This window comes from Mus caroli, chromosome 7 (assembly GCF_900094665.2).
Source record: "Mus caroli chromosome 7, CAROLI_EIJ_v1.1, whole genome shotgun sequence".
NCBI lineage: Eukaryota > Metazoa > Chordata > Mammalia > Rodentia > Muridae > Mus > Mus caroli.
Window position 1 is genome coordinate 18,940,109 of NC_034576.1, and position 26,193 is coordinate 18,966,301.

The 26,193-nt window shown below is 48.7% G+C and overlaps 1 protein-coding gene across 1 annotated transcript in view; it reads right to left on the reverse strand.

Annotated features, from left to right (window-relative positions):
* Positions 1-22,937, reverse strand: part of Clptm1 (CLPTM1 regulator of GABA type A receptor forward trafficking) — a 32,483-nt gene extending 9,546 nt beyond the window's left edge. Inside the window, exons 1-5 of the mRNA XM_021167162.2 lie at positions 22,847-22,937; positions 13,363-13,475; positions 3,928-4,051; positions 3,046-3,204; positions 434-551 (exon numbers count right to left, since the gene is read on the reverse strand). Of these exons, the coding sequence (XP_021022821.1) occupies positions 434-551; positions 3,046-3,204; positions 3,928-4,051; positions 13,363-13,475; positions 22,847-22,918 (586 nt within the window). The 5' untranslated portion in view covers positions 22,919-22,937. The remainder of the gene's footprint in view (positions 1-433; positions 552-3,045; positions 3,205-3,927; positions 4,052-13,362; positions 13,476-22,846) is intronic.
* Between the last annotated feature and the right edge of the window lie 3,256 nt (positions 22,938-26,193).

The following is a 26,193-nucleotide window of genomic DNA, read 5'->3' on the forward strand; positions in this document are numbered from 1 at the left end:
GTAAGTACACTGTAGCTGTCTTCAGACACTCCAGAAGAGGGCGCCAGATCTCGTTACGGATGGTTGTGAGCCACCATGTGGTTGCTGGGATTTGAACTCGGGACCTTTGGAAGAGCAGTCGGGTGCTCTTACCCACTGAGCCATCTCACCAGCCCTGCTTTTTCTAAGAAGCCTAGGATGGCTTCAAACTCATGACTGCCTCAGCTTTAGCCCCTCAGCTCTGTAGCTGGGATCCCGGCTTGCATTACACCCAGATTCTCCTGCTCTCACTAGCAGGTCCCTGGGTGTCCCAGAGCTAATTACATGAGTGGGGCCAGTGCCTGTCTCATCAGTCCTGAGTCCAGAGCACAGAGCTGCTGCCTGCTCCACAAGACCTGAGATGGCATACAACACTCTTGTCAGGGCTCACCAGGACCAGAGGGAAGTAACTTACTCCGGGACATGTGGACAGTGGCAAGCCGGCGGTACAGGGCCTTCTGCCGGGGGTCTGGATGGAAGCCACTCTTGGTGAAGTAGACATGGATATAGATGGAGCCATTCTGCTGTACACTCTGCAAGAGAAGGGGCCTGGTGAGTGAGGCTTAGAAAAGGCCAAGGCCACATGTCACCTGCCTACAGTAACTTCCACTTACTTCCAACTCTCCAGCAGCTTACTGAGGACTCAAGGCACAAAGGTCAGCTGACTGGTTCTGTCCCAAATGCTGGAGTAAAACAGACTGAAGAGTGGGTGCCAGCTGAACCGGACACTCAGTAAACCAACTGTAGGATGTAGGCCATCCAACACTGCAGCAAGGACACGTTTACACTAGTGAGCCCACAGGAACAGAGCACTTCAGCCCTGCATTGCCACAGGTCACAATACGACCCTGTAGGGCCTATGAGGCTTGAAGCTAATTCACACCCAGGGTTAGAGACAGGCTGCAAGGGAGTCAGAACTCAGTTTTCTGAAAGCCAGTTGTGGCAATGCATGACTCTAACTCCAGATGAAGCAGGAGGATTGAGAGTCTGAGGCAAGCTTAGGCACAAGGAAGACCAGATTAGGATAAAACAAAAGAAAACAGACTTGTCCACCTTCCACACCCTGTGACATCCCACTGCCTCTGCCAAAGCCTTCCTTATTCCCAACTTCCCAGGATGGGGAAGGAAAGGAAGATCTGAGCTGAGCCTAATGTGTGACAGTCACGCAGAGCCTGGCCCACACAGGGCCCTCCAAGCCCACCAGCTGCTTTTTGGGTGTGAAACCTGAATCCCCAAGACCAGCTCACTGGTCCCCCACCTTTTCCTGAACTTCCAGAAAGGGCCTGAGTTTGACAGTATGGCCATAGCACGACTGGAATCACAGACTGTGTCTGTCCATGTAGATCAAACCACTCAGAGATGGGGCATCCTCCCCCATTCCCAAAGCCTACTGGTACAAAGGACAAGAGCTGCACCACACTACGAGTTAACATGTGCACACTGGCTGAAGCAGCAGTCCTGACACAGCCTATAGTTCCCGTCACTCAGGAGACTAAGGTTTACAGAATGTGTTCCAAGTTCAGAGCTTGGACACTCAGTGTCCCTATCGAAAAACAGGGGGCTGAGGTCAGATGTGACAGCACATTCTTATGATCCAAGCAGCCAGTTCTAAACCAGTTTCTGATGCACAGCAAGACTAGCCTGCACTACATGAAACTGTCTCAAAAAATAAAATCTTTGGGCTGGAGAGATGGCTCAGCAGTTAAGAGCACCAACTGCTCTTCCAGAGGTCCTAAGTTCAATTCCCAGTAACCACATGGTGGCTCACAGCCACCTGTAATGGGATTCGATGCCCTTCTTCTGGTGTGTCTGGAGACAGCGGCAGTGTACTCATATACATAAAATAAAAATAAATCTTTAAAAAAAAATAAGGGCTGGAGAGATGGCTCAGTGGTTAAGAGTACTGACTGTTCTTCCAGGGATTCTGAGTTCAATTCCCAGCAACGCTATTGTGGCCTACAACCGTCTGTTATGGGATCAGATACCCTCTATACTCATATATACACTAAATAAATCCTTAAATAAACAAACAAACAAACAAATAAATAATCCACCAGGAGGTGATGGCACACGCCGTTAGTCCCGGCACTTGAGAGGCAGAGGCACATGAATATCTGAGTTTGAGGCCATGCTGGTCTACAGCGTGAGTTCCAGGACAACAAGAGCTACACAGAGACACTATCTAGAAACAAACAAAACAAAAAGATTCAAAAAATAAAATCCAAGGACAGGGGCTACAGTTCAGTTGTACAGTATTTATGTAGCATACAAAATAGATGCTTTATATTCAATTGCCAACAATGGAAGAAAAAAAAGAAAAACAAACAAAAAACAAAAAACAAAAGCTGCTGAGTGCTTGTGTGTGCCCAGTCTGCTGCCGAGTGATGGAGATAGACTGCAAAGCCCAGTCTTAGCCTCCTAAGCTCAAGGATTGTGAGGAAGAGCCAAGCTTATGCCTCGGACCTCACGGACTGCAGAAGCCCCAGTCGCTGTGAGCATGGGAAAGATACTTAAACAAGCTGAGAAAGTCTTCCTGGGGGGCAGAGCCCGAGAGCAGAAGATCTCTCACTTGCTGTTGACCAGGAGAACGTCCCCACGCTGCTGCCAACCCCAGTTTCATCTCTCACACACACAGCACAAGCAGCAGTTACGTGAGACACTAACAGTTACATGGGCAGTAAAGCTTCTTCTGGTTTTAAGACACATCCTCCTATAATTCACAGCTCGGCTTTGAACGCATGGTAATCCTGCCTCAGCTGTCTGAGTGCTACCACACTCAGCTGTAACACTTCTCAAGTGTATGGGGTAGAGACGTTTCCACACATCAACCTGGCTTGGGCTCTGAACAGAAAATGCACTGTCACTGTTTATTCATATAACCTGGAAACTATGCCTTTGGCATCACTGTGCTGAGTGGACCCCTCAGGGACAGCTACTGATGGCTGATCAGCTAAAGTTGGGAACCACACCACACTAGATGGCTTGGAGGACGCAGGCCGAGACGGGCGAATTGTGGGCAGGACCTACCTGTGGGATGTCAAGCTCTGCAAAGTGCTCATAGCAGCCATCGGAGTTCTCTCCACTGGTCCAGTCACCATACACCAGGTCATGCTGCTCCCAGAAGAGCGCCGAGGTGGCGTTGAAGTCTGTGAAGTGCTCGTGCTCTGAGATGTACACGTGCAGGTTCTGTGGAATGCAGGAGGGTGTGGGGACCCTGGTCAGATGCTGGCATAGAAACTGCTCAACTCAACTTTGGCTTTTGCTGTATGCTGGCTCTGCCCTGAACGGTGACACCAAGGAGCCCGGACTACCAGTGATGAACTTAAGGACAAGGGAAAGCAAGACCACCACGGATGACCTCCCAGTTGGAACTGGACAGATCTGGGACAAAGAAGTCAAGCATCTGTGCCTCAGAAGGGGAGGCAAGCTTGGGGAGCCTCCTCTTACTTGGCCCGAGGCTCCTGACAACCATCCCTATCCCTAGGATCGGTTATTCAACAGTGGCCTGCTGACAGGCTAAGATACTCGGCAGCAGAGCTAAGCAGAGAACACAAAGGACCTGGAAGAGCTTGAGGGGAGGAGTCTGGTGGCCATGCTGTTAGCTCAGGAACCTGAACTGATCCCAGTCACCCCGCCACCCACAACCACGAGAGCCAAACATGGTTCTGAAAGAAAGCACCCGGGGACCCTGTTGCAATAGGTGCACAACAACCGGGAAGTCTACTGTACAAGCTCCCCAGAGACCTGTTTCCTAGTGTCTCTCGGGTAGCACAAGTCACCTGCCCTGATCGGCTAGAGCATCTGGGACCATGTGCCTACAGAGCTGACGCAGCTGGGAACTGTCCCATCCTGCCTGTCCTCACCATATCACTGCCCCCAGCCCTCGACCAGCCTTCCACCCAGCATTACCATTAGAGTGTCTTTGGGGAATAGGTTTCGGCTGGCGACACGTGGGGCCCCTCCAGGGCCCGACTGGTCCTGAGGGGACGGCCCTCGGCGGAACCAGCTGCTGATGGCCCAGATGATGAAGATCCTGAGGAAGGAAGCAGGGGCAAGTAAGTCCTCCGCCCTGTGCTGGAGCCCCGTGTCAGCTCTATACCCGACCCTTGCTCTCTGAGATCTGAGGCGTCTGAGAAGGCGGTGGGGAGCTAGTGAAGACACAGAGCCCTTGAAGGACAGAGGCTCAAGGAGCCCCGTACAAGCACAGGGCTACGTTGCTCCCTCCAGGATCTCATGTCATGCATGGGCCACAGGGCTTAGCCACTCAACTCAGAGTTGGAAGAGTGCCCCAGGCTTTGGCAGCCTAATGATTATTCAAAGGATCTAGAATCTTCCTACTGTACTGTAAGAAACCTTAGTATAATTACTTCCCAGTTTCAATTGAAGACTAAAGAAGCTGGAGGTAGTGGGTTAGCCTTTCAGCCACAGAAAAGCCAGGTTTTGGTGGTGGTGACTACGTTTTTTCACATGTTAGCCAACTCACTGTTCTACCACTGACCCATACCCACAGCCCCTCACTGCGGGTGGGGGGGGTCTAGACTTTAGCACTTAACAGTATCCCCAAACATTTTATTTTTTTCCTTTGCAGCAAGGGTCCCCTTTTTTTTTTTTTTTTTTAGAACGGGTTTCTCTGTGTAGCCCTGGCTGTCCTGGAACTCACTCTGTAGACCAGGCTGGCCTCGAACTCAGAAATCCGCCTGCCTCTGACTCCCAAGTGCTGGGATTAAAGGCGTGCGCCACCACGCCCAGCTTGCTTTGTTTTTTAAGACAGGGTTTTTCTGTGTAACTGCCCTGGAACTTGCTTTGTAGACCAGGCTGGCCTCGAACTCAGAAATCCGCCTGCCTCTGACTCCCAAGTGCTGGGATTAAAGGCGTGCGCCACCACGCCCAGCTTGCTTTGTTTTTTAAGACAGGGTTTTTCTGTGTAACTGCCCTGGAACTTGCTTTGTAGACCAGGCTGGCCTCAAACTCACAGAGATCTGCCTGTCTTTGCCTCCCAAGTGCTGGGAATAAAGGCATATACCATCACTGGCCAATTTTTATTTTTCCAATTAAGATGAAACAAAGAAAAAACTACAGTCAGTCAATAAAGCTTTTTTTTTTTTTTTTTTTTTTTTACAAAATCCATTACTATAGTAAAAGAGCCATGGGAACAGCATGTAGTTCAGTCATCACGAGCTTCCCTAGCACATGCAAGGCTCAAGGTTCTACTCTAGTAACACACACACACACACACACACACACACACACACACACACACAATCAATATATTCTGTATTTGCAATATATTTGCAATACTGTCATAGCAAGACTACAATGGGCTGTCTCTATCTCCATTAGAAGGGACAACCAACGATAGGTCAAAATTATAAGAAGAAAACTGTAACTGGACTTGGTAACATGCCTGTAATTCCGGAGACTAGAACAGAAGGCTCCTGTAAGCCCAGAGAGGCAAGACCAGCTTGGGCAATACTATCACACCATCTTCTGAAAAAGACCAGCTTGGACTTTAGGTTGGGCAGCAAGCCCCAGCAATCCTCCTGACTCTGCCTCCTACCACCAGGGTGGAGGTTTCAGACGCCTTCAGGCACACATGGGTGCTAGAGACTGCACTAAGGGTCTCATGCTGCACACTGGGCCATCTATCAAGCCCTCGGTTGGCTTTTTGAGGCAGTCTCAGTTTGTAGCAGGGCTTAGCCTGGAATGTAAAATCCTTTTGCTTCAGGCTCCCTACCGTTAGGCCTGTGCATACGTATACTGCCAACATTCACTCCCAGGTAAGACTGTTTCCTTTCCAGACAGGGCTTCTCCGTGTAGCCCTGGCTGTAGAACTCCCTCTGTAGACCAGGCTGGCCTGAAACTCAAGATCACCTTGCTCTGCCTCCCTGTGCTGGGACTAAAGGCGTGCACCACCACCCCCCAGCTTCAGGCCAGACTGCTAAGGTTTGGTGGCCTCTGAAGGGGGTGTGAAGAGCATACAGCTGGCTCCACTGAGCTGTGATGACATTACCAGCACAGGAGCCTGGCGCCCACCCCGTGCCTGCTTTCCCTGCTCCTGCTATTTCATTGGGGGAAATAGGCATGTACAGCTCTCAGCTCAGCGTGGAGCTCAGATGCAGCACTGTCCTGGCATGCACAAGGCCCTGGGTTTCAAACCTGGCACTGCAAAAACAAAACAAAACAAACCACTTAAGTGGGAAAGTACTGAGAGTGGCAGCTCAGTGGCTTGGTGCCTCCCGGCTGAGCCCTATTAGGGCAGGACTAGGCACAAGGACTTGCCTCTGCCTGTTGAAACCAAGGAGCCCTGGGGTCTGGGGTCTCAGGGGCTGCAACCCAGCTGAGCCATCTCCTCCCCAATGCACATAGCTGACAAAGGTCTGGAACCAGTGCTCCCTGGGGACCCCTGCTGCTTTCATGGGAAGCTCCCACTTTGGTAAATACTCCAAGGAGAGTGTGGGAGCAGCATCACCCCGCTCAGAGGGGGCCCTGTGGATCCTCAGCCCTCTAGCTTTCTATCCCCATATGTGAAACAAGGCAAGCTACAACAGCGCTTTCTAGGGTTTGGGTCCTAGACATCTGGAGTGCATGTGAGGACAGAAGCCCTCTCAGAGGGCTGGTGGGACAAAGAAAGCCCTTCCTCTGTGCACCCACACCTACAGGGAAGAGGCTGTGAAATGATGGGAGTAAAGGCAGCATGGCGGCTCATGCCTGTGATTCCAACACTCGATAGGGAAGAGGGCTACTCAAGTTTCAGGCCAGACACAACAAAAGAAAAAAAACTTAAGAATTAAATTCTCTACCCCATTCCAAATAGCCTTTGCTGCAGGAATGGGGGGTTGGGTTGGAGACAGGTTTTTCTCTATGTAGCCCTGGCTGTCCTGGAACTAGCTCTAGTACACCAGCTCAAACTGAGAAATCTGTCTGCCTCTGTCTCCTTCTCCTGAGTGCTGGGATTAAATGTGTGCACTACCACCACCCAGACAGTCCAAATAAATGTTTTTCCAGATAGAACGAAGTTCAGAAAGCTTATAAACAAATGTAGGTATGATAGCTCAGAATTGTTAATTCCAGCACCAGGAGGCAGAGACAGGAGGATCACTGAAAGCTTGAAATTAGCTTAGATAACAGTGAGTTTAATGCAGTCAGGGATATAAATTGGTATCTCAAAAAACAAAACACACATCGGGCAGTAGTGGCGCATACCTTTAATCCCAGCACTCAGTAGGCAGAGGCAGGCGGATTTCTGAGTTCGAGGCCAGCCTGGTCTACAAAGTGAGTGTGACAGCCACAGCTACACAGAGAAACCGTCTCGGGAAAAAAACAAAACAAAACAAAAACCTGGCTGGGTATAGTGGCACACACCTTTAAACCCAGCACTAGGGAGGCAAAGGCAGTCAGATCTCTGTGAGTTTGAGGCCAGCCTGGTCTACAGAGCAATTTCCAGGACAGCCAGGGCTACACTGAGACTCTATTTGGTACTCAACTGGTAAAGAGTGTGTCATCCTCATCTAAACAAAAACTTTTATTTGAGAGTATTCTTGACTGCACAAGGCCTCGTATCAAAACACAAATCAAAACAAAAATCCCTGGATCTCGTATTTTGTGTGTGTTATTTCTAGCTATCCTAGAACTTACTACATTATAGAGCAGGCTGGCTTCCAACTCAGAGATCGGTTTGCTCCTGCTTCCCAAATGCTGGAACTAAAGGTGTGCACTACCACACCCAACCTTGGGGCTGAAGAGATGGATAAGTGGTTAGCAGCACTTGCTCTCCTCCTTAACTACTGTGGCTCAGTTCCTGATACCCACACAGCCATCAGTTACTCCAGCTCTAGGGGATCTGATGCCCTTTCTGACTTCTGAAGTCCCCAGGTACTTAGGTACAAAGATACACACACACAGGCAAAATAAATACTTATACACATAAAGCCATGTTAGAATGAAAGAATGAAAGAAAGAAAGGAAGGGAGGGAGGGAGCAAGGAAGGGAGGGAAGGAGGGAAGGAAGGAAGGAAGGAAGGAAGGAAGGAAGGAAGGAAGGAAGGAAGGAAGGAAGCAAGCAAGCAAGCAAGCAAGCAAGCAAGCTCGCTCCAACCAACCAGACATACACTCTGGCAATCACAGCCCTGGAGAGACGAGGTAGGAGGATCACAGCAAATTCATGGTCAGCCTGAACTATAGACTGCGGACATTGCCTCAGAAAAGCAAAAAGGGGGCTGGTGAGATGGCTCAGTGGGTAAGAGCACCCGACTGCTCTTCCGAAGGTCCAGAGTTCAATTCCCAGCAACCACATGGTGGCTCACAACCATCTGTAACGAGATCTGATGCCCTCTTCTGGAGTGTCTGAAGACAGCTACAGTGTACTTACATATAATAAATAAATAAATCTTTAAAAAAAAAAGAAAAGAAAAGAAAAGAAAAAAGGTGCCTTGAATTCCAGCACCCAGGAGGCAGAGGCAAGGGGATTTCTGTGAGTTCCAGACCAGGCAATTACATGACGAGGCCCTGTCTCAATACGTAAATAAATAAAAAAAATTCAAAGCTAGCACTTGTGCTATGGATGCCTCGTCATAAAGTGTCTCACTATGCGGGCCTGGTGACCATGTGTCTTAGGGTTTTATTTCTGTAACAGACACCATGACCAAGGCAAAGCTTATAAGGACAACATTTAATTGGGGCTGGTTTACAGGTTCAGAGGTTCAGTCCCTAATCATCAAGGTGGGAGCATGGCAGCATGCAGGCAGGCATGGTGCAGGAGGAGCTCAAAGTTCTGTATCTTCATCTGAAGGTTGCTAGCAGACTGGCTTCCAGGCAGCTAGGCGGGTCTTATAGTCCACACTCAGTGACACACCTACTCCAACAGGACCACACCTTCTAATGCCACTCCCTGGGCTGAGCACATACAAACCATCATACCAGGTATAAAGTAGGAGAAAACAAATGCCACAAAGCTGTCCTCTGGCAGTTGTCCATGGCAGCATGTGCCCGACCCCCAACCTCACATATAAACAAATATAATAACTAAAAAAGAAGCTCTGTGCCTAGTATATTTGGGGCCTTTTGTTCCACTCATAGTAGCACACAAGCAGAGGACTTCAGAAGAGATAGTCTGTGAGCAGGCACCCACACCCACCTGATGTCTGCTGCCACTAGTGCTAAGGAAGGAAGTGAGCCTGCAGAGGCTGGATCAGAGCTCCTGGGAAGGAAGCAGCCCTCAGCACCAACGTGCAGATGTCCAGATATGCAGTTAATGAAAAGCACTGTGAGGGTGCTGCCAGCTGTGAGGAAATGAAGGCGAGGACCTGAGAGCTGACTGCCCTGTCCTGTCACTTGGAGCATGAAAACAAAAAGTGAGCCAGACATGATGGTACAAGTCTGTGATCTAGCATTCAGGGAGTGCAGGCAGTCCCAAGTTACAGGCCAACCTAAGCTATATACGGAGACACTATCTCAGCTAACAGGGGACAGGGATGAAGGAACTGGGCATGAGGCACACACAAACCTCTGGATTTGCTCCACAGCAAAACTGTATAACCAAGAGAGTAGTCGGGCCTAAATAGGATCAAAATACATTATACCCATGTATGCAAATGTTACAGAGAAACTACTATTGTATATAAATAATATATGCTAATAAAAACTTTAACCCCAATACCTAGGAAGCAGAGGCAGGGAGAATCTCTTGGAGTTGAGGTCTGGAACTGATTCTGTAGACCAGGCTGGCCTCAAACTCAAGAGATCCGCCTGCCTCTGCCTCCCAAGTGCTGGGATTAAAGGCATGTGCCACCATGCCTGGCAACATTTTTAAAACCTAAAGAATAAGCCCATGGATGGCCCTGCCAACTGGGCCCTTACCACCAAGGCTAAGGACCTGAGCTCCATATTCAGACGCTACATGGCAGAGAGCGAAACAGACTCACACAAGTTGTTCTCCTAGCTCCACACGCATGCTGTGCCATTTACATGTGCATCAACAACATGCACCACCACCACCACAGCCCCCCCTCCCCCGAAATAAAAAGAAAACCTGAAAGCACAGGTCAGGGCAGACAGACAGGGTAAGGAACAGGGCTCCATGGCTGAGAGGCCTGGACTCAAACATCAGGACACCCAGGTCTGGGGCTGAACAGTACCTGGGAGCCACAGGCAGGGAGTTCTGTCCCCCACCAGAATGTGCCTCGAGACAGAAATGGAGATCATGAAATCTTTTTTTCTTTTCTTTTCAGTGCTGGGAAGATACCGCAAAGTTCAAACATGCTGAATGAGTGCTCTAGTGCTGAGCCATACCCATTGCAGACTAGACTCTTCTAAGACTCTTCTAAAACAGCAGTCATGACTGTGTGACTCTTTTTGTCACACACACCTCCTTCTGGTGACAGGTTTTCATGGAATCCCTAGGATAAGCTCAGCATAGGACTTCCACTTGAAGTGGGAGCTGAATCACGAGAACTGGAACGAGAGGCTGGGAATGGAGTGTGGTTGGCAGGGCTCCTGCTTTGGCACACCTGATGCTGTGAAGGGCATTCCCAGTACAACACATGCCATACTGAATGGTAGCAGATGCCTGTAATTGCCATGTAAGAAAACTGTAAGTAGTGGAGGCAGGGGGATAGAAAATGGGGGCCATCCTCTGCTATAAATCTGAGACTAGCTTGATTTACCTGCGACTATACTTTAAAAAAAAAGAAAAGGGGCATGGTGGCACACGCCTTTAATCCCAGTACTCGGGAGGCAGAGGCAGGTGGATTTCTGAGTTCGAGGCCAGCCTGGGCTATACAGAGGAACCCTGTGTCAAAAAACAAAACAAAAAACAAAAATAAAACAAAACAAAAAAACAAAAGAAAAGAAAAGCAAGTAAGCAAGCAAGCAAGCTAATAAAGGTGGATGTAGAAGCACAGGTCTGGAACACCAGCATTCAAGATGCTCAAGCAGGAAAACTGTCCCAATTTCAAGACCAGCCTGGGTAACACCTGCCAAAAACAAAACAAACAAAATAAAACAACAACAAAAAAAGGGCCAGCAAGATGGCTCAATGAGTAAAGGCACTTGCTGCCAGGCCTGACCTGAGTCTGATCTCTAGGTCTTAGACGGAGAAAACTGAGTTCTGAAAACTGTCCTCTGACCTCTGAATGCACATACTTACACGTGCTAACACCCCACCCCCTACTAGCACCACCACCACCCACCTGTCCATACATACACACGCTCACACACACACACTCACATACACACACATTCACATACACACACACTCACATACACACACACTCACATACACAAAATACATTTTAAAATACAATCAAGTGGTGGTGGCGCACACGTTTAATCCTAGCACTTGGGAGGCAGAGGCAGAAGGATCTCTTGAATTGGAAGCCAGCCTCATCTACAGAGTGAGTTTCAGGACAGCCAAGGCTAAACAAAAAAAAAAAAACCCTGTCTCAAACCTTCTTATAAAAAAAAAAAAAAAAAAAAAAAAAAACAAAAACAAAAAAAAAAAAGAAAACTTTAAAAAAAAAAAAAAAAAAACACAGCCAGGAGCGGTGGTGTGTGCTTTAATGAGATGTTAGTGAATAATGTTTCTATGTATTAGCTGCACTCCCTGACTCCCTCAACATTGTCAGTCAAGCCTTTATTTTAGACAAAATGTTGGTTGTTCCTAATGTCTGTAAATATTAATACATCTGCTAGACCTGGTAGCTCACACCTGTAAACCTGGCACCCAATAAGTTAGAACATGAGGGCTGTCATGTTTAAAAACTGCACTGGAGAGTGAGACCTTTTTTCAAATCAACAATAAATTCCTGCATCTCCACTGAATAAATATAAACTTGTACTATGATTAGTCTCTTATGAGCCAAGAGGACCACTGCAAGGGCTACATACTGAGTCTGTTTCTAATCAATAGGACACTAAACTTACTTTTATCATTAGCCTAAGGCCACTGCTAACAGAGCACACAAATGTGCCCCATATACTTAGGATGTCATTTTATCAGTGACTTGAGCATTTGCTCAATAGCTACTTAGTACACACAGGCACAGATGTAAAGGGCACAGATGATTCCTAAATTTAAGGGGGAAATCTATTAAGGCAGATATTCTCTCTCTCTCTCTCTCTCTCTCTCTCTCTCTCTCTCTCTCTCTCTCTCTGTTTTTGGAGACAGGGTTTCTCTGTCCTGGAACTCACTTTGTAGACCAGGCTGGCCTCGAACTCAGAAATCTGCCTGCCTCTGCCTCCCCAGTGCTGGGATTAAAGGCGTGTGCCACCACGCCCGGCAAGGCAGACTCTCTTAATTGCCTGTATAAAAATCTTCTCCCCTTCCAGTGCCTGGTGAGACTCAATTTCCCACCATACAAACTGAGTTTTCAGCCAGACTCCTTGGGCCTCTGTCCTTTCAGTATTTGGGAAGCCGAAGCAGGAGGATCAAGGTTCAAGGATTTGGACCAGTGAGCTGGCTCAGAGAGTAAAGGTGTGTGCTATGAAGCCTGACCCACAAGCGAAGTTTTACTCCCACGACCACATGGTCGAAGAACTGACTCCTCAGGTATCCTCTGATGTCCGTCCACACGTGCATCTTGTCATGTACATATCTTCTCACGCCCATAAAGTTAACAACTTAATGTAACGTAAGAGCTCAAAGCCTGGGCTGGAGAGATGACTCAGCGGTTAAGAGCACTGGCTGCTCTTCTGAAGGTCCTGAGTTCAATTCCCAGCAACTACATGGTGGCTCACAACCATCTGTAATGGGATCCGATGCCCTCTTCTGGTGTGTCTGAAGACAGCTACAGTGTACTTACATATAATAAATAAACAAATCTTTAAAAAGAAAAAATGTTCAAGGCCTCCGTGGACTACACAGCGAGTTCAATCCAGCCTGGCAGTGGAGTGAGACCCTGTCTTGAAGTTAGGGGCTTGATGTATGGCTCAGAAAGGATGTCTTTCATCCCAGCACTTAGGAGGCAGAGGCAAACAGAGCTCTGAGTTCAAGGCCAGCCTGATCTACAAAGTTCCAGAAGAGCCAGGGCTATATAATAGAAAAACACTGCCTCAGACAAAGCAAAACAAAAATAGATAAGATAAATAAATAAGTAAAACAAAACCATTTTAGTCTGAATGTTGTCCAGGAGGGCTCTTAGGGGTTCAGCAACCCCCATTAAAGAAGGTGGCTGCTGGGGTGAGACGATGAGAGGCTGTGGCTTATCCACAAGGTCCTTCTCTGGCACACAGGTCCTGAGGCCCCTGTGTATGCAGCCCCCCCAATGTAGAGATGTGCTATCCCTGGCCACTGTTCCCTCTCCCCAGCCTTGCTTTGTGCAGAGTGGGAACCCTAAGCCTACATGCTCACCTGAACAGAACGCCTTTGATGACCTGCCAGGCGTTGGGGGCCGGCTGGGGTGGAGGGTTCTGAGGCTGGGTCTCGGCTGGCGTGTCCCTCCCAATGCTGCCATTGCTGGTCACCTGTGGGGGGAATAGAGTAGGGTAAGGGGGGCTGATTAGGGTACCCTGAGTTCAGAGGCCGAGACTTTGTCAATCTTCAGAGAAGGCACAACCAGTAGTTTCCAGCTAGAAAGGGCTCCAAAGGAAACTGCTCCCCAAGGATACCAATGCTGGGGACAGTCCTGAGCTGCCTTAGTCTATGGGGACCTGTCTATGAGCACCAACCCAAAGGGGGCAGCATTGGAAAGCAGGTGCTAACAGGGAGCTGTGGCCAGGCCTGAAACTCAGGTACTAAGAATTAAATCACAGTGAACTGGAGCAGGGAGCAAGCACAGATGCAGCCAGCAGCTGAGGGACAGTCTGACACTGTGAGCTGAGCACTGTTCATGGAGGGCTATCCTAGGGCCCTACAGCTGGCTACCACAGAAAGCTAGGGCTTATCCACAAGATCCTTCCCTAGGCATGAGGGCTCTGAGCCCCTGCTCTCCAGCTCTCCAACAGTGAGACAGACAGACTGGTGCAGAACCTCAGCACTGTGAGCTGGTAAATAAGCATCCATCCTGTACACCCTGCGGAGCACCAAGCTCTGAATATAGCTGCACTCTGCAACTGAGCAAACAAAGGCTCAGAGAGATTAAGATACTTCTCTGGGTTACTCAGGAGCAAGACACCAAAGAGAAAGAATCAGGTGGGGATAAAATGGAAAGAAATCATCTCTCACCAGGCAGAGTGGCACATGCCTAGAATCTCAACACTTCAGACTTTGTAAAACCAGGAGGTGCAAGAGTTCAAAGTATGTCTCAAAACACACGACAACATAGGCCGTCTCAAAACACACCAAGGATTCTCTCAGAAGCAGAGGCTCACTCTGACAGCCAGGAAGAAGAGAGTCCAGAGCAGGGCCATTTGGAAGCCTCTCTTTGGACACTGCTGGCTCCAGTCCTGTGTTAGTCTCTCCTAATGGCTGTCCAATCCTGTCAGTCTTCAAAAGGTAGGACCTGAGGACTACAGAGATGGCTCATAGCTCAAAGCACAGGCCGCTCTTTCTGAACACTAAGGTCTGGTTCCCAGCACACACATAGTGGTTTGTACACATACAAACATCTGTAACTCCAGCTCCAGGGGATTTAATATCCTTTTCTGACCTCCATAGGCACTGGGCGCACACATAGTACACATATATACATGCATATGATCTTTTTAAAAAGGGGTCGAGGGGAGGCAGGTTTCACACCACCATGGGCATAGCAAAGACTCAGCACCTGGTCCACACTTGTAAAGTCAGCACATACAGTGCCACCCATACCCACTGTCCCCAGGCTCCACTGCCCAGCCCTCTCCCCCAGGACCCTGGACCCCAATCCTGCCCATCTTTCCTTATTGTCCCATGGCAGGAAACAGAGCAGCCATGGAGCAGGGCAGGTGTTGATTGTTAACTCTCATCCCCATTCAACAAGAGCTCCTCCTTGTTATGTCCCAAAGTGCAAGACAGCACTGGCAAGGTGAGAGGGAAGGGGATGACGCTTGGGTCCAGTAGATCTCAGCTGTAGTTCTCCCCACTGTTCTTGCCTGAGACACCTTAGCATGTCATTAGGTCGGTCACCCCTTCTGCCTGAGAACAGACTTGTGAAAACACTGGTACAGAATGAAGAGAAATGCTCTCCTCATGGGTTCCCAGGCCTGTTCTGCAAACCTACTGTGTGCCAAGCATACCTACTGTGCACATTCCCTGAGTTAGGTGGTAGCTATTAAACTCAGGAGCTTGGTGGCCCAGGCTACCTGCAGAACAGCAGATAGTAAAGAAGCCATGGGCTGGAGAGATGGCTCAGTGGTGAAGAGCACTGACTGCTCTTCCAAGCGTCCTGAGTTCAAATCCCAGCAGCCACATGGTGGCTCACAACCATCTGTAATAAGATCTGATGCCCTCTTCTGGTGTGTCTGAAGACAGCCACAGTGTACTTACATATAATAATAAATATATCTTTTTTTTTAAAAAGCCTCCATGTACAGGGCAGACGCCTAAAACCCCAGCCCTCGGTAGGCAGAGGTGAGAGAATAAAAAGACAAAACAAAACTACTGTCGGTTTACCTACCTACCATCCAACTATTTAACTATCTAGTCCTCTATCATCTACCTATTTACGTACCAACCATCAACCTATCATCTATCTGCCCGATTTTGTTTACTTTTTGTTTTTACAAGACAGGGTCTCTCTCTGTGTAACTTGGCTATTCTAGAACTCAGTCCAGGCTGGCCTCAAACTCAGAGATCCACCTGCCTCTGCCTCCCAAGTGCTGGGATTAAAGGTGTGTGGCACCACTGGCCGGCTCTGTTTTTTTGTTTTGTTTTGTTTTTATTTTAGATTTATTTATTTATTATATGTAAGTACACTGTAGCTGTCTTCAGACACTCCAGAAGAGGGCATCAGATCTCATTATGGGTGGTGGTGAGCCACCATGTGGTTGCTGGGATTTGAACTCTGGACCTTCGGAAGAGCAGTTGGGTGCTCTTACCCACTGAGCCATCTCACCAGCCCCTCTATTTGTTTTTTGTTGTTGTTGTGGTGGTGATGGTTTGGTTTGGGGGGCGGTTGTTTTTGTTTTTTCAGGACAGGGTTTCTCTGTGTAATAGCCAGTAAAAGTCTAGGTGTCCTGGACTTGCTCTGTAGACCAAGCTGGCCTCAAACTCACAGAGATCATCTACCTGCCTCTAGCTGGGATGTGCCACCACACCTGGCCTTATCTGTCTGCCTGTCTGTGTGTCTATCTGTTTTAACGTAAATATACAGGCAGTATTCCAGTGACTGCTCAGCCATTCATATGGTATACTCAATGTTGTTCCTAAAATAAGATAAACAGAAATATGTTTTGGAGAAATAAGCAGAAGGTGACAGCCACCAGGACAAAAGTAGGAACCCACAAAGACTGGAATGACATCTCAATGAGACTCTCAGGCTGAAACAGTCACACGGGGAAGCCCGGGCAAGGTGTTTTAACAATGGGAAAAGTATGAGGGCCAGCAGACATGTCCAGCTATAAGGTCCTTACTCTGAGGATGCTGAGTTTGGTCAGGTTTCTAGCAAGTCTGGATAGATTCAGAGTCAGGAAGAGAGATGGGGACCAGGCCAGGATTTGAAGTCACACCTGACTGCTTCCAGGTCTCGTCCCCTACAGTGATGGACAACCCAGCTAGGAAGACTCCCGCAGGCAAGCAGACCAAATCCACGAGGTACACTCCTAGTACCCAGGAGCACGGCCACAGTCAGAAAGCCCCTCAAAGTGCTGCTGACATGTGAGGAGCTACTGCCCACCTAGACTTCACAATGAGGGTGGGGTGGGGCATGGCTCGGTACTCTCCCAATTCAGGATACAGCAGACCCTGGCCCCATCCCCAGTACTGAGAAGGCAAGGAAGTACCCTGAGTCACGAGACAGGAAACTCACACAGTAGCTCATGACTATCTGTAATCCCAGTTCCAGGGACCTGATACCCTCTTTCTTTCGGCCTCCCTCCATGTGTACCAGGTATGCATGTGATACATGTGGGCAAATACTCATCTACGGGAAGTGAAGTAAATACAAGCATTTCTCTTTTTCTTCTTAATGTTTCTTTTATTTTATGGGGAGGTGGGGACACATGCCACAGTACATGTATGGAGGCCAGAGGGCAGTTTGTGAGAGCTGGCTCTGTACTTTTGCCATGTGGGTTCCAGGAATCAAATCCAGGCTGACAGGCTTGGCAATGCGTACCTTTGCCCACTGCTCCATCTCATCGGTCCCTAAACCACTTTCGAGTGTGAATGGACAAGAACACGTGCCCTTTAAAAAATATTTATGAAAAAAAAAATATTTATGGGGGATGGAGAGATGGCTGAGCGGTTAAGAGCACTACTGACTGCTCTCCCGAAGGTCATGAATTCAAATCCCAGCAACCACATGGTGGCTCACAACCATCCATAAAGAAATCTGATGCCCTCTTCTTGTGGGTCTGAAGACAGCTACAGTGTACTTAGATATAATAATAAATAAATCTTTTTAAAAAAATATTTATGGATATGAGTGTTGTGCCTACACGTATGTCTGTGCATCATGTACATACCCAGTGCCTGAAGAGGCCAGATGAGGTCATGGGAGTCCACGGAACTGGAGTTACAGAGGGTTATGAACCACCATGTGGGTATTGGGAATCAAATCTTGGTCCTCTGGAAGAACAGTCAATGCTCCTAGCTGTTGAGCCACCCAAAGATTTTATCTATCTATCTATGTATCTATCTATGGCTAAATGCTTTGTTTTTTGAGTTAGGGTCTATATAGCCCTGGCTGTCCTGGAACTCTCTATGCAGTCCAGGCTGGTCTCCAACTCAAAGATCTTCCTGCCTCTGCCTACCAAGTGCTAGAACTAAAGGCGTACATCACCACTGTCCAGAATTTCTTTTGAATTGTATGCAGGCACTGGTGTATACATTTGAATGCAGGTGCCCCTGGATGCCGAGCTGGAGTCACAGTGACTTGTGAGCTGTCCAATGTGGGCAGTGGGGATTGAACGGCAAGAGCAGTCCGCCCTCTTTTAATGTCTGAGCCAGCTCTCCAGGCCCTGAAAAAAAAAATGTTTAGCTGGTATGATGGCCTACTCGTGCAATCCAAGCATCCAGGAGGCAAACTCCAAAGATCTCTGTGGGTCTGAAGCCAACCTGGACTGCATATGGAGTTCTGGGTCAGTTAAGGCTCCATAGAGAAACTCTGTCTCAAAGAAGTAAATACATACTTAGTATTATTGTACCTATGTATGGTGCATATGTGTGAACGTGTGTGCTCCTTCATGTGTGTGAAGTTCAGAGACATAAAGTTCTCCCTCAACCTTTAAGTAGACTCCAGGGATCAAACACGGGCTGCCAGGCTCATCTGGTCTCCGTTTTATCTACTCATCATCTATCTCAACAGCCTTCGCAACCCCAGTGTCAACTGTGCACACCTGTAATGCCAACTTGGAAAGGAATGGCTGAAGGACTGACTGCCTTAAGTCTAAGGCCATCCTAGCTTACATATGCGATCCTCTCTCTACAACACAGTAAAACTGGTTGGTGCGCACGCCTTTGATCCCAGCACTCGGGAGGCAGAGGCAGAAGGTAACAGAGCTCAAGGCCAACCTGGTCTACATAGTCCAGAACACTGAGAGCTATACAAGACTCTGTTCTCAAACAAACACACACCAGTAAACAGGCTGGAGAGATAGTTCAGTAGTTCTAAGCACTTGCTGCTCTTACAGAGGACCAGTCTGGTTTATTAACATCTATAATCCATTCCAAGAGAGCTGACCTTTTGCACGCACCAGGTAAACATGTAGTGCACATACATACATACATGTAGGCAAAACACTTAAACACATAAATCAATCTTAAATCAAACAAACAAACAAAAGGACAAAACCAAACTGCTTCTGTCCTGCATTTACAGACTTCTTACTGTCACATCCTCCTAACCAACACAACCGAGCGGCGACTTCCACAGCATTTCCACCCTCTGGGCATGCAGGTTACATGCAAACATATTCTACAAGAGGGACTTGGGCATCTGAGATTTTGATACTGACGGAAGGGAACCCTGGAACCAGCCCCCCAGAGACAATTTTACTCATACCAAACCGATACAGTCACTGCAGAGTGTATCAAAAGCCACCGCACTGTACACTGACATCCGACAAATGTAAAGGTATCTAAGTTAAACCTGGACAGAGAGGTGACCCTTCTGGGGCTCCCCTTGTCTTCAATGTCAAAGCCCACTCCTCACAGAGCCTGGCACACAGTTGTCTCCCTGCTCCTCTGGCCACATGCTTAGCCCATCTAGTGCCCTTCCTAACACCAGGCACCTTCTACCTCAGGGCCTCTGCACAGTCTAGTTCCATGACATCAATGACCTTTCCTTTACAGGGTTGTGATTCCCCCTGTCCCTTCTTCAGATCTTTATAGAGTGCCACCTTCTCTGGGAAGTCTTTCCCCAAGACCTTTTTGAGCCGGGCAGTGGTGGCACACACCTTTAATCCCAGCACTTGGGAGGCAGAGGCAGGCAGATTTCTAAGTTCGAGGCCAGCCTGGTCTACAGAGTGAGTTCCAGGATAGCCAGGGCTACACAGAGAAACCCTGTCTTGAAACACCCCCCCCCCAAAAGACCCTATTTGAATGGCAGCTTTCCCACATACCCACTGCTCACTCCCTACACACTCCAGCTATATATCTAAGTTTCTACCATCTGTGGCCAGGTATGTTTTTGTTATTGTGTCCCTATCTATGCTTCCCCACCTCTTACTGGAGACATGAGGTCCAAGAAAGCAGAGCCTGTTCTACCCACAGCCTGTATCAGCTGAGGGAATGAGTGCAGGGCTAGCCTGAAGAGGAGCAGGCTGCTGGGACACAGGCTCCATGCTAAGCCAGCAGGCTGGAGAGGGTGGCAGAGAATGCGAAGGCAGTAGGGAGGAAAGCACAGCTCCTGCTTGCTCTTGCCTCTGTATCTTGAACTCAAAGACCCTCCTCTAGGAACACCCACCAGTCTGGTAAATAATTACGATCACTTACAGGACCATGTCCTCAAGGACTGCTCAGATTCACCATGACTACCTCAGACTCTATCTCAGCTCGGCCTCTGGTTCAGCAACCATTCACTGCTGCAGAGATGCGTCAGGGTAGAGCACCTGTCAGTGATGGGCTAGGGCTGTAGTTCAGTGCGGGACTTGATAGGCATGCAGGAATCCTGGGAATTCACTGCCTAGACCATTAATAAAACAGAACAAAACAAAACTTCTTCCAACTTACCATCTCCTCTGCCCAGCCTAAGCTGAGGGGGGCTAGAGATACAGTACTGACCAAAAGTCCAGTGGAGGAGACAGACACAACACACAGTGGGCAGGCTGGGCCATCAGAGAGGATGATCCAGTCTGAGAGGATTTCTTTCTTAAGGAAAGGAAACTTGAGACCTGGGACCTAAGAATCATCCTGCAGTGGGGCGTGTCATGTCAGGAAGCTGAGGCAGGAGGATTCTCAGTCTGAGGTTGGATTCCCCTCCATGGTGAGACTCTTGTCTTCAAACAAAACCAAAACCTGCCCATCCTCGTGTGATCCTGCACATGCCCTGTATTTACAGCTGCCCCCCGGGTGAGCTCCTTAGTCCATGTTCCTGAGGACTGTGTGAAAGAGCAGAAAAGAAGACCCGAGAGGAAGACAGGCCAAGACTCCAAGAAGGAGACTGAAGCACTCTAGTGGGTGAGGTTCACAGTAGATGCCATTCTTCCAGTCGGCTGCCTCTCCAGCACAGGTGATTCTGTCTCCATCACCCCTGCCCCCACCCCAGGAACATTTAGAAACTTCTAGAGACATTCTTGATTGTCAGGCCAGGAAAGAGTACACATGCTACTGACATAAGTCTGCAAATACCAGGGGCAGTGCTAAGCATCCTCAGGTGCACAGGGCAGCCCCACAGTGAGGAATTTGCCAACTCAAAGTGTCAATACCAAGGTGTTTTTAAGCTGGGCAGTGGTGGCTCACAGCGGTATTCCCAGCACTTGGGAGACAAAAGCAGGCGGATCTCTGAGTTCCAGGCCAGTCTGAGCTACAGAGTGAGTTCCAGAACTATAAAAACAAACAAGCCAGGGTATAATGGGCACACCTTTAATTCCAGCACTTGGGAGAAAGAGGCAGGCAGAACTCTCTGAGTTCTAGACCAGCCAGGACTACAAAAACTTGAGATAGCTACAAAGACAGTCTCAAAAATTAAAAAAAAAAAAAAAAAGAAAGAAAGAAAAGAAAAGAAAAGAGGGAGAGGGAGAGGGAGAGAAAAAGAAAAAGAACAAAGAAAGCCTAGTCTAGTCTAAAGAAAACAGTTCATGCCAGATCTTGATCTGCTTTAAAAAAAGAGGGAAAAGAAAAAGAAAAAAAAAAAGTGTACTTTATCCTGAAGGCCAAAGGATGAGTATTAAAACTTTTCAAGCGTAAGCAAGGATTAGAAGTAGACTGTCATCCCAGCACTTGGGAGGCTGAAGCAGAAGGGTCACCATCGGCCCTAGCTTCATAGGAAGACCCTGACCAAAGTCACAAAGCAAAGATTTAGAGCAGAGATGGGAACCAGAGAGGCTCCACATGTGACTGGAAACTCAACAGTCTCTCACGCCACTGCCACCCAACAATCAGTAGAAACTTACAGGAGCTAGTCCCAAGGACCAGAGGCTAGGACGTCCCTGCAGACCCCGCTGGTGTATTCACCACAGCAGGGATAAACCAGCAATTTCCTGAGCTGTGTGCACCCAAGGTCTGGTTGGAAATGCCAGAAAGACTCAGTCAGAAAAGCTGGGTTCTACCTCATCACTGTGAGTGTATCTGCCCCCCTCCTTTGAGACCCTACAGTCCCTCATCCCGACTTCTGTCACTTCCCGAGTCTGTTTACACTACCATCTCCTCTCCCACTCCCCTCACTGCAGGGACATGACTGGAGACATCTTTATAACCATAAGGCTGGCCCTCTCGCCCAATAAAGACCCAAAGGAAGAAAACTTGTCCAAGGTCACATCCAGTCAGCTTCACGCACCCCTCCCAGTCGGTACTCCTCACCCCTGAGCTGCCTCCTACACAGCAGTGACATCCCAGTGGGTGGGTCGACAGCACCTTGCTTCCACTCCATCAATTCCAGCAGAAGCCTGCACGGAGCCTGAGTGAACTGCTATGCTCTGAGGTCTCAGTTTATTTGAGGTGGTAATGGGTTGGGAGGCAAACGCGCCTGGACCAATGATTTCTCTATTTGATCAGCTTGGGCTAAATGCTAAATGCGCCCATCTCAGTCCAGACCACCCACAGTCTGCTTTTTCCTAGAACGGACACCAAAACTAACCTGGATGACCTTCTACAAGCGCCTTCGTCTTGTCGTCCCTCGGATCCTTGTCTGTGAAATGGGTCGGTCGGCCTCCGCAGCCCATGCCCTCTACCCACCACAATTACCGTATTTGCCCTGAGCTTGAAAACTCTCAATTAACCAACTACTGCCCCCCGATCTCGGGCACTGCGGAGCGGACCCGGAACACCAGCCCTCTCTAGAAAGACAGTGCTGGAGGTTGGAACCACACAGTCAAGGACCGAGTCTGCGCCCCTCCGCGCCACCCTCTCCTCCGCTCGAGCAAGGAGTCCGCTGGACGCCCGGCGCGAGCCTGCAGGAGACCCGGCGTGCAACAGGGCCGGGTTCCCGCCACCGTCCGGCCTCCTGGGCGGCCGGGCGCCGCCAGGGCCCAATATTCAAGGTCCCTCTGGGGCATGGAGCCCCCGGTGCACCCGGTTCCTCCAAAAAGGACAAGACACTCCCTGCAGGGGTGCCCCCCGCTGGGGAAGAGCCCCCTCAGGCACCTCTCGGCCTCCGTACCTGACCAGAGCTGCCTCCCCCGGCCGCCACCACGGCGCTGCCGGCCCCGTCCGCCTCCTGCGCCGCCGCCATCTTCCTGCTCCGGGTCCCCGCCCCCGCCGCCAGCCCCGCCCCGTCCCCGACGGCGCCAGCGCGATCGCGCGAGATTTTACGCTTAGCCCGTCCCCACCAGGCTTCCGTATCAGAATGGAGCGCCTCAAGCCACGCCCTCCTGAAGGACCGACTAGGCCACCGTACTCGACATCCGCCCCTTTCACCGCAATTTGGTTGTTTTGGTCTAGCAGGGAGTAACTTCTCCGAATGCTTGAACTTTCTATAGTAGGAAAAGCTCTTTTCATGGGTTCTACTTGTTACACTCAGCCAAGGTGGATGGTTATTTTTTTGATTGTATGGTCGTCCCAAGCAATTCCACCGCAGTTCGGATCGCCGTTTCTTCTCGGGTTTTACACAGTCGATGGTTTCGGAGCTTTTCCGGCCACCGTAGCGATTCGCTAGAGCCACGCCCCTCTTGAAGAGCAAACCCTCTCTGGCTGCGGATTTTCTACCTACGGGGTGGTCATTACTTTGTTCTTTTCGCTTCTGATGCGATTTCCTTGTCTTAAGCTTTCGGCATCAACCCTCGGAGACTGTAGTTCATCCTTAGGCCGTACCTGCTTTCTTACGGACACCGCACCTGGAAATGGGACCCTAGTCACTTTTTTCAAATAAAGACTCGTTTATTTGTTTTATGTACACGAGCACTGTATCTTTATGTCAGCAGAGGGCATCAGATCACCTTATAGATGGTTGTGAGCCACCGTGTGGTTGCTCGGAAGTAAACTCGGGACCTCTGGAAGAGCAGTTAATGCTCTTAGCCGCTGAGCCACCTCCATCCCGGACCTTAGCCGCTTTTAGGCCACTTAGTTTAGCACTCGTCTTCCAGTAGGGGTCTGTGCTTTCTTGCAAACCTCGAATCTTTAAACACAAAGACAGGATCTCTTTCTGTACCCCAGGCCGGCCTCAACTCCTGATCCTCCTGCCTCAGCCTCCAGAATACTGGGGTTAAAACATAACATACATGAGTGTAATAATCCTATTTTCTCTTTTTGTTTGTTCGTTTTGATGGGTAAAGGGAAAGATCTTGAAATGAAGCCCTGGCTGTGGCAGGCATAGAACTTGCGGCATCTTCTGGCCTCATCCTCAGGAGTGCTATCTGGGATTACAGTTTATGTCTCAGCACATTAAACAAGTGAGCGACCAATTCCTTTGGGTTCAGACTCTATCTCAGAGAATCTGACTTAAGATTGAACTCAAGTAAACTAACAGGCCGGTACCTAGCACCAGTTCTAGGCTACACCTCAACAAAAGCTTGAATAAAAAGATCCTAATGCAATTGCTTTGGATTCAGCTCCTTGGTGGTCTTTTTGGGGTTCACGAATGTTTGTTTCAAGGCACAGCACAAGAACACCATGATTTTACATTAGATACAAAATCTCTCAATTTGTTAGCTACAAAGTTAGTGAATTATATCAGTTACAAAAAGCTCTCAAATTTTATAGTAACTAAAAAAATCAAAGATTGTTAGACCACAATCAAGGACTGGGAGTGTTGGTGCTCGACTTTAGTCTCAGCACTGGGAAGGCAGAAGCCAGTGAATCTCTTAAGTTCAAGGCCTACACCTGTTTCAATAAGCAATTATAAGATACCCAACAGGAAGACTACTGAGAACTGAACACTGATCCTCTGGAAACAAGCCCCCTTAATTGGTGAGAGGGTCTATATCCCTACTAAAACACTCTTTAAAAAAAAAAAAAAATTAGCCGGGCGTGCTGGCTCATGCCTTTAATCCCAGCACTTGGGAGGCAGAGGCAGGTGGATTTCTAAGTTCAAGGCCAGCCTGGTCTACAGAGTGAGTTCCAGGACAGCCAGGGCTATACAGAGAAACCCTGTCTAAAAAAAAAAAAAAAAAAAAAGATTCATTATTTTATGTCTTCATGTATGGATGTGCACCATATATGTGTCTAGTGTCCTTGAAGGCCAGAAGAGGGCGCCAGGTCCCTGGAGCTGGAGTTACAGACTATTGTGAGTGGCCATGTAGTCCTGGAAATGGAACTCGGGTGCTCCAGGAGAGCAGCTAAGCCATCTCAGCTCCAGCTAAAAATCTCCTTAACATAAGGGCCTGGAAAGATGTCTCAGCAGGAGCTGGTGAGATGGCTCAGGGCTCAGTGGGTAAGAGCACCCGACTGCTCTTCCGAAGGTCCGGAGTTCAAATCCCAGCAACCACATGGTGGCTCACAACCATATGTAACGAGATCTGGCGCCCTCTTCTGGATGACAGCTACAGTGTACTTACATATAATAAATAAATAAATCTTTAAAAAAAAAAATGTCTCAGCAGTTGAAAGCACTGGCTACGCTTTCAGAAGACACAGGTCCCTGACACCCTCACACAGACACACATGCAGGCAAGACACCAATGCTCATAAAATAAGGATAAATAAATTAGCAGGGTGGTGCACACCTTTAATCCCAGCAGAGCCAGGCAGATCTCTGAGTTCGAGGCCAGCCTGGTTTACATAGTTCCCGATGAAGTCTGTATTAGTTACTTTCCTGTTGCTGTGATGACCAAAAGTTTTGGAAGAGTTTATTTTAGCCTATAGCTCCCAAGAGTACAGCGTGGTGGGGGTGGAGGGACATGGGAGCAAGCAGCAGGCATGCTGGTTGGAACAAGAAACAGAGAACGTATCCTCAAATGAATGTATCATGGACCACACCTCTGATCCTATGGGGGAGAGCCACATTCAAACCATCACACTGTAGGAGAACATGAACCCTCTCTGTAGGCAGTTTTCACTTCCTCATTGAGTTCTCACATGTCCTGGATCTATCTGAACAGGAAAAGCAAAACAGGCCTCCAGACAGAGGCCTTTTCTTCTTCCCATTTTTCTTCATGCACCCTCTTCATTTTTCATCATTCTATTCTGCCTCAGTTTCCCCCCAGGTTTATACCAGGTCATACCAGCAGTTTCTACCTGTGTAGGAGGGCCTGGGCTTCCAAGCCAGACAGGTGTGATAGGGGACACCTGTAAAGATGACAAGTTCAAGGCCACCGACAAGTTCTAGGTCAGCCTGAGTTACATGCTGCTGAGTCTAGAAGAAGAAAAGAAATTTATGATATGAAGATACGTCTGAGCTGGTTGGTGGCACACACCTTTAATCCCAGCACTCGGGAAGCAGAGGCAGGAGGATCTCTGTGAGTCTGATGCCAGCCTAGTCTACACAGTGAGTTTCAGGAAAGCCAGGACTAGAGAAACCCTGTTTTAAAAGAATGAGGAGGAAGAGGAAAAGGAGGAGGAGGAGTAGGAGGA